At 60.7% G+C, this 8,963-nt stretch overlaps 1 protein-coding gene across 1 annotated transcript; it reads right to left on the bottom strand.

The window, feature by feature from the left end:
* Window positions 1–128: 128 nt before the first annotated feature.
* On the bottom strand, window positions 129–906 carry CHLNCDRAFT_134125 (hypothetical protein; the record flags this gene model as incomplete). The annotated part of the gene is made up of 4 exons (XM_005847631.1): window positions 129–216; window positions 294–403; window positions 604–692; window positions 861–906. The coding sequence occupies 4 exons, from the start codon at window positions 904–906 to the stop codon at window positions 129–131; spliced, it is 333 nt and encodes a 110-aa protein (XP_005847693.1).
* Between the last annotated feature and the right edge of the window lie 8,057 nt (window positions 907–8,963).

Below are 8,963 nucleotides of genomic sequence, written 5' to 3'. Positions count from 1 at the left end.
GTTGGCATGTCAGCAAGCACAGCATGAGCATGGGCTGGCTGTGTAATGAACGGGGCAGCCAGGCGCTGCCGCACTCCTCACTCTGGCTGGGAGTTCAACCCAGCCTGCTGCTACTGGCACCCCTCTTCTCAGTATGGGTCCACCATGGTGAGTGAGAAGAAGTACAAGAGAAGGAAGTAGAAAAACTTCCAAGCCACCAGTTCAAAGCCAGCCATCCTGCAGGCAAAGCACATGCGACAGGTTGCTCGACGCCCTGCCTGGCATCCATCGCTTGTCTGGCTCCCAAGGCGCACTGGCTGCCTGACCCTTCCATCTTCCGACTTGCTGCCAGCTCCCAGTAGGTGATGGTTACCATGAGCGAGGCCTGCACCAGAAGGTACGGCAGCTCCACCACTCTGCTGGCCTGCCAGCAGCAGCAGGCGCAGCTACAGCAGAGTGATGCACATCGCTTCGGCTGGACGAGCAGCAGCGCAGCAGTCGGGCCATCTCACGGGCTGGGACAAGTGCAGAGATCAGCGGTACGGTGTACAGGTCCCTGTCCACAAACCGACATAGCTGGGGTATGCATGTCCAGCGGGGATGCATGTCACTACACCAACCCACCACTGCGTAGGCGGCTGGCGAGTACGATGAGCTGCGCTCGCGGTAGCAGACGGTGCGCTCCGCTCCCACCACTGGCTGCATTGTCATGCCTGCGTAATGCCAGCATGGCACTCCTGATGGCTCAGGGGCGTTGCTTGCTCCCAGGGGTGCCAGGGCAAGCAAATCAGCGGCATGGCATGCAGAATGGAAGGCACAGCTAGTCCTTTTGAACTGCTTAACAGCTCATTGAAGCATAGATGTTGAGCAAGACAGCTCACACTTGAACATGCCCAGGAAGACAATCAGCACAAAGATGAGATCCATCACGTTTGCACAGTTGCCACGTCCGTGCCTCGCTCGTCCAACTTGCCCTGCAACGATGGGCAAGCTGGGCGGGCATCAGATCATGGGCAACGGTCAACCGCATTACGGGCTGCGCTGTGGGAAACAGACAGACGGCAGATGCAGCACAGGCAGGCAGACAAGCAGGGCAGGCGCTGATTCAACGGCAGGCAGGCAGGCAGGCAGGCAGCACCTGGTTGATATAGACCAGACCCAGCACGATGCCAATCCCGACTGTCAGCACAAACCGCACAAAGTCTGCAGCAGGCGAGGTGCAAATCACGTCGTGGTGTCACCCCGCCCAGCTGGTAGACACCCAGGGGCAGGCACCATGCATCAGTACGACCGCCTGCACAGCTAGCAGGGAGATCAGGATACCTGCACTGCAAGCACAGCAATCCCTGCTGGCCGATAACAAGTATTGCTCAACAGCTCACTGTAGTTGGGATTGCTCGAGTAGAGCTTGAAGAACTTGCGGACCAGCACGGAGCGCTGCCAGCTTATAGAGGCATATGTGCTGGTGCTCCTAGCTGCCAGCGCCAGGCGAGCAGAGCGGCAGTTGAGGACTGCACTGCCCCTCACCGCATACAGCGTGGGGAAGTCTTGGATGGAGCTTTTGAAGACGGAGCTCAAGCCGCCAGTCACTTCAACATCTTGCACCGGGGCAGAGAAGGGCGGCATAACTTGAGCACTGACTCCTCCTCAAGATCAGATGCAGTGTGCACAACCCTGCCACCGCCGCCGGCCAGCCCTTGGTACATACCACGTGGCTGGGTTGTAGCCTGGGCAGATGGGCTTCACCCCCGGCTGCGGCTCCATGTAGGCGATCAGCACGCTGCTCTCATCGCCCACATAACCAAAGTAGGTGAGGTGGCAGCCGCGTTGTATCAGCACCAAGTAGTCAAAAGCTTCAAATATCTCCACTCTCCACGCAGGCGAGGCGGTGAGGAGGTGACGCGCAGTCGTTTCGTCATACGCACAGGATTGACACACTGGCCAGTCAAGCCAACGGAGTTGCAAGGTATAGCAGCCTGCCACCTGGTGGATGGTGATGATCACGGCACGGTTGGTCAGGCTGACATTCTTCACGGCCTGCATCACAATGGCGGCGGCGCGCGCATCAAGCCCGCTGGTTGGCTCCATGAGCCCGATGGAGAGCCGCTTGCGCTGTTCCACGCTCAGGCCGTAGGCGCCTAAACCAAGGACCACGCAAGCCAAGCGGTGACGTGAGCAAGCCCTCGCGTTTTGACTTCCCATGCCGCTGGCCAGTATGAAAGGCTAAGGGTGGCCTCACCCGGTCTACAGTGCTCTGTGTTTCCTCACCCAAACACATTGCCCTGCATGTAGTGTGTTGGCGCGCAGTTGTGCAAACAACCCCACGCACCCGCATCTACCACAATGCTGTCCTTTATGCCAGTCATGTCAACCATCTCCAGGGCATCATCCACAATTTGCAGCACCTGAGCCGTGGTAATGTCCTCTGTCAGGTGCAGGCGGGCGGAGAAGAGGAAGGCCTCACGCACGTGGTGCAACGCTGTGCACGTCCTGCTGCTCCGCATACCTAACCGTGGGGAGGGGTGATGAACCAGAAGGCATGTGTAGGAGCGGCGGGAGGGCAAGGGGGACAGAACTGAGAAGGTACGGGATGAGCTGGCAAGGAGGAGCGCACGGCTGGCAACAAGTTGGCGCCAGCCCTGCCGCGTACCCACACACGCGAGACCAGGTTGCCTGTTCCTTGGGATGTCCATTCACCAGGATATCGCCCCTGCATGACACAGATGCAAGGTCCTTGCAATGCGTACACAACATTGTTGGTGTGAGAGTGCAGTGGAGGGCGCAAGGTGTGCAGAGGTATTGCGCCCTGCAGGCCGTACTGGGATCAAGCTCCGTCCATTTTCGTACCTGATAACCCCAGTGGTCTTCCAGCCAGGGATGCAGTCCAGCAGAGTGGTCTGGTACAGCAAAGGAGAAGCGAGGGTGGGAGAAGAAGGGTGGAGTCTAATGGAAGCATCGGCAGCAGCAGCACATTTAACTCAGTTGTTGGTGATGGACATCTGTCGCATGAGGGCGCATGCCGCCGGTCCAGCCCAGCCACTAACTGGACAGTTAGGGACCAGGAGGCACAGTAGGCAAGAAGGCAGCAAAGACACAGGCAGCACTCGCCTTGCCCGCGCCGCTGCCGCCCACGAGCGCCGTGAGCGAGCCAGGCTCCGCAGAAAAGTCAATGCCCCACGCGGTTGGCCCAGCGGTGCAGCTGGAGGGGTGAGCATTGCCAGGCCGTGGGATGACAGTTGCACTGCTGCCCGATGCCTCACACCAACTACACACACAACCACCGCTGCATAATCCAGCAGCCTCCTCCTCACTACCTTCAGCAGCTCCGGCTTCCCGGCAATCTCCTTGTCGATGGTATCCTCGACCACGCCGGGAGCAGTGCCCCGGGACGGGTCACTGACTTGGTATCTGCGGTGCCACAAATGGCAGCAGCAGGTGTGATCACGGGGGCATTGATATAGCACCGGCAGACCAAGTACGCGCTGCAATCGCTCTGCAAGCTGCGGTTGGGCGGCCAGTGAGTCAGGCCATGAGCAGCAAGACAAGTTATGTTGCTGCAAGCAAAGCAAGCAATGCCACAAGCACACCTTCTGTTTCGGCACGTAAGGGTGGGTACAAAGGGCAACATCATCACAGTCATCCTGCCGCCCTCCTCTGCCTCTATGGCCAGCTTGCCACTCAAGCGGCGTGCGGCTGCGGCTAAGGATCTTGACCTAACTGCAAGAGAAGCAGCCGAGCTGACCATGCTGGCGCTCTTGGCTGAGCCCTTGGCTGTACTTTACATGTCAAATTGCTGCGGAGCATGGCCAGATCTGTCTAGACATGCCACGCTGCAAATATTCCTTCTGCTGCTCTAGCGACTGCATACGCACCAGGAGGCAGGCAGGCAGTGAGGCGAGCCGTGGACAACCTGAGGCGTGCTGCCATGGATATTATGACAGTAGGAATAACAGCTATTGACACACAGACGCACCACTGTAGGGCCGGGGACTGGGAGGGTTGGTGGTGTTGAGGGTCCACATCCAGCTCCAGGAAAAGCCTACCGAGGTCCAGATCCACTCCATGCCCACCTGCAGGCGGCAGCCAACACACGTGCCAGCCTGGATAGGGTGGTGGCCAGCACAGCACCACCCAAGTTTGCGCCCCCTCAATACTCCCCGCTATTGCATTGCATACATTATATTCCTCCCTGCTATGGAGCCCAACCGCGCCCACACCATCTCACTCAGCCAGCTCACCCCTGAGGAGCGTGTGCTCGTCTGCGTGGAGGTCACGCATGCCGCCGACACCCGCCTTTCGGCGGCAGTTGCTGACAAGCTGGAGCAACACAGCTCTTGGATGCATTACCTGGTTCAACAGGGGTGGCAGGTCACCTGCTTCCCTGTCGCCGTGTCCCACTCGGGCCTGGTCACTTCCACAGCGCGCGCTGCTCTCGAGCGGTGCGGCGTTGCGCCCCGCCAGGCGGCAACAGCGGTTCGCCGCCTTGTGAGCAGTGCCCTCGCTTACAACGTGCAGATCCGCACATCGCGACGATCGCTGTATGCACAGACGCCGCCGACAGCTCAGAACCCTCCAGATCCAGCCTGACAGCCTCCTGTGGGGAGGGAGTGGCGGCAGGCTTCCTCTGGAAAGTCGCTGCCACCGTTTCTCCCCCTGAGTCACCCGTGTTTGGTCACATCTTCTTCTTCTTCTTGCATCCCCGCGCTATTGCTGATAGTATAGCATGATGTTAGTGTCTCTTTCCGCCCTCCAGGCGACCGGCTTTGTGTCCCACATGCTGCCCGCCAATGGGCGCCGCCGCCCAAGCGCAGCTGTGGCCAGGACCTCCGCTGCACAGAGCAGAAACTGCTGTGTGCTAATATCAGCGGCTAAGGGGCGCGCATGGGGGCGGGGCGAGGAGATTACCGATCAGCGAAACTCAAAACTAGTGGAGGAGAGCGAGGAGTTGCACCGGCAGCTTTTTGGGGACTTGAATCCCTACTTAGAGGCCAAGGCCGCTGCAAAGTACATTCCTGGCATCCACCATGTCGGCACCTGGGAGGCGGCGGTCACGCCGCCCAGCGGAAAACTGCCTGCAGGCTTTGCGGCAGCATTCGAGCACAGCAAAGTCCATGAGGCAACTCAAGCAGTGCAGCAGGCAGCAGAGGCAGCAATGGAGGCAGCAGGAGGCACCAGTGGCTTCTTCCTCACCCTCACTGAACGGGCCAGCGGGCACACGATGCCGCTGCTCGTCAAGTGTGCCCTTGGTGGCACGCAGGTGGACAAAATCTTTTGGCCCAACGATATTGGCAGCATGCTGCTCCCCCCGGCTCTGCTGCGCCAGCAGGGGGCTACATCATCTGCGTCGAGGCCACCGGGCGGTGGACTGTTCGGGAGCACCTACATGCCGTCTTTGTCTCGCTCGTGTGCGACACGCGCAGCCTGCCCATCCTTCTGTCCCTTGAGGATGCCTGGCGAAGTTTGGCAATCAATATAGACGCCTTCATCCTCACTAAAGGTATGATCAGTGCTTGCATCCGATGTCGCTGCGGGCCTGGTCTGCCCCATTTCACATGCGGCAACTTTTCCTCCATGGTCTGCAGATTCAATCGTGCCCAGCAGCCCCAAGCGCAGCCCACTACAGCCAATTACCAACCTGCAGCCTTCACCGCCACGCTCCTCAAACAGGAGCCCGGCGCCTAAGTCTGTGTCGCCTGCGGTGGCCATGCGGCGCAGCGCGGGACGGCTGCCGAGGCCCATTCCTTTGCACAAGAACATGTTTGAGTGCTTCGAGCAGCAACAAAAGGTCGGGGTAAGAAAACAGGCTGCTGGGGCTGGCAGCAGATTCCTGGGTGCGCTGTGCACAGTGCGCTGCCAGCAGGGGCCAGGCTGGCTGCGCCAGTCACGCCCCTTGCCCTGCTGCTCATGCCCGCCCTGCTCTCCTCTGCCGCAGGCGGGTGCAGGCGGCGAGGCAGAAGACTCTCAGCTGGCTGGTCACGCCGATGTGCAGGTGAGGCCAGGCAGCATGCTGGTGGGGGCTCCAGCTGCCGGGCGCTAGGGTGCCACAGTGAAGGCTTCAACTTGCAACGAGGTGCTGGCCCAATCAGGAGGATGAGATGTGGCATGCACCTATTGGATCTTCCGCGGTGTATACTCCTTGTGGTCAAGTGGCCCACTGCAGATGCGTCTCGCATTGCTCGACTTTTCTCGAAACAAAGACAGGAAATACCATCCCCATTTTGCAACCAAGGTGAGCTGGCGGGAGGGCAAGGGGGCCCAAAGGGAGGGCGGTGCTTTGAGCATTGGGTAGGGCAGATGGGGTGGGCGTCTGCTACACGGCACGGCATCCTATGACATGCTCGTGGCTGTCTTGACCCTTGCAGAAGCGGAGGCCGAGGAGGGCAAATGCTGCTGACAGCGCACCTGGGGGCGGAGGCAGCGAGGCCATCAGGAGCGTTGAGATTGCTGATGGAGAGGCAGCCCCAGCCCAGGCATGGGGGGCCCAAGCTAAGCGCATGCGCATTGGCGGTGATACGGGCTTCCCAGCTGCTTCTCAGGATGAGGGTGTGCTGCAGGAAACTCGAAACCTGCTCCGTCAGGTTGATGCGGCACACGGCGCCGCCCGGCGCCGTGCGGCTGTGAACGCGCTCAAGTTGCACGAGGCTCCTTCACTTCGGCCGGCGGTTCAGTCTCAACGGGTGATAGCGCAGCAGCGGCAGCAGCAGCAGCAGCAGCAGCAGACGGCAGTCGCTGCCGCAGCAGCAGCGCTGCCGCAGCAAGGGCCCCAAATGGCGCTGCCAACCTGCCCCGCTCTCATGCCTGTGCCCCCCTTAATGTCGCTGGCCATGCCTCATGTCGCTGGCATGGGCGTCCCACCGCACATCCAGCTGGCCCAGATACAGTCGATGATGGGCACGCTACATGCCTTGAATGCTCCTATGCACGCGCCTGGCCTGCACCCGTCCGGCGTGCCGTTGCCGCAAAACCGTCCAGCACCGAATGCACCACACCCTTGACCCCACTGCCTCAATGACCTCTCACCTTCCCACTGACTCTGTAAAGCAATAGAACGATATGTTGATGACGTTGATGAGGGCTGAAAATGGGCAACCACCTGCCAGCCCAAGCCTGCAGCCACCCTCAGCCACCCTGCCGCCATTCCTGCCAAGTGCTGAGCACTAGAGGAAGTCCCCGCTGCGCTGCATACCGCGCTCCGCCCGTTCCCCACCACTATATAGCCTGTGTACTGAGCTGATAGAACGCGAGCCAGGGTGCGTGGGCCGCTACACAGGTCGGCTACAATGCAGTGCCGCACATGGCTCGCGCAAGTTAGCGGCTAAAGGGCGCAAAATGTGTACAAATGCATGCAAGTAAGACCACAATGAACGCAGCGAAGCGGGGAGGGACATCCACCTGGGGCGCAAACCTGGGTGGTGCTGTGCTGGCCACCGGATAGGGTGGGCGACACGTGTCACAGGGCAGCAGCAAATTGCTGCGCCCCCAACTGGGGCCCCCATTGCTCAGAGGACTGCCAGGGTGTCTGGGTCCCCTGGGGTGAGAGAGCACTGTTTTTTCACCTCACGCACCCGCCCTTGCTTGTGCTTGTGTGGGCTTACAGTTGTAGCCGCACCCGGTTCCTGGGAGCGGGCTTGTTCGAGTGAGAATGCTTACAGGACCTGCTCTTCCACGGCTAAAGTACACAGTCAAGCGAAGTGGAAAGCGGCTCATGATGCAAGGCTGACAAGCCTCAGAATAGGGAATAGCATCATAGCGATCAATCATAAGGTAACCAGGAAGCGGGAAAACGCAAGGCAGGGAGCCGGCTCAGGCTCCTGCTACAACTCTCCCCCCCTTAAAAGAGAGGCACACCTGCCTCTTCAAAGAACGAAGAGAACAGAGGGGAACAGAGGATGCGGAAACAAAGAGGAAAACAAAGACAGAAAACTGGGGGAATGGAGGAGGAAAGACAGGTGGGGTAATGCAAGGAAAAGAGGTGGTAGCGAGAGCGGGGGGCTCTGCTGCCCGAGGCATCCAGGTGCCAGGCTGCAGAACACCTCTCGCCAGAGCCAAATTACCGGCACATACACCACACTGTTAAAACTCACAGCAGGGGCGCGGTCACGGCAGAAGTTTGTAGAGTTCACGGTAGCGCCGGGTATCGCCAGTGGCGGCGATGCACCAATGCCGCAGCTCGGCTTCAGTATGCCAGCTATCCTGCCGATCCGCGTCCCGCCATTTCACCAGTACCGTCTTGTCACGTCCTCGAGCAACAAAATGCAACACTTGCTCAAACTCAGGCTCCTCTGAGCTCAGTTCCAACTCCTTTCATTCATTCATTCATTCATTGGTTCATTCATTCATTCAGCACACAGACCGGCCGCCTCTTGCTCGAGGGCGGCCCACTTTGGCCTGGGCAGCCCGGGCCGCCCTCCCCCCCGGGCGCATGTTCGGTGTTGGAGGGGTGCGCCCAGCGATAGGGGGCCCCTGAAGGCATGCGCCGAGGCCGGGAAGCGTGGTTCGGCGCTGCTGCACGCTTGGCGACTTGAACAGAACCGCGTGCCGCCGAGCTGCGGCCGCAGTTTCCGGCCCACAGTCTACGGCCGCAGCCACGGGACTCGGCGGCACGGCGTTTGGGCCCAAGCTTGCTGCCGCCGCCGCCGTGCCCGGGGGGCAGCGCGGCGGCGGCGGCGGCACGCTGCGACGCCCCCGAGCCACCGAGCTGCGGCCGTAGCTTCCTGCCAGAAGCCCACGGCCACAGCCACGGGACTCGGCGGCACGGCGTTTCGGTCCACGGCTTGCTGCCGCCGCCGTCGCAGGGGTGCTGCCTGCGGCGGCGGCGGCACGGCGTTTGGGTCCACGGCTTGCTGCCGCTGCCGCCGCCGCAGGGGTGCTGCCTGCGGCGGCGGCGGTAGCGCACGTGGCAACCCCCCGCGCTTCCTTGCCTCCCATCCACCGGACCCCGTCCTGCGCTTCACTTTGTTTCGGGAGGGGCTGCTCACTGCTCA

The sequence above is a fragment of the Chlorella variabilis genome (genome assembly GCF_000147415.1).
Source record: "Chlorella variabilis unplaced genomic scaffold CHLNCscaffold_10, whole genome shotgun sequence".
Classification (NCBI taxonomy): domain Eukaryota; kingdom Viridiplantae; phylum Chlorophyta; class Trebouxiophyceae; order Chlorellales; family Chlorellaceae; genus Chlorella; species Chlorella variabilis.
The sequence above is the reverse complement of the archived record's forward strand: the minus strand, read 5'-3'. Positions and strand labels throughout refer to the sequence as shown.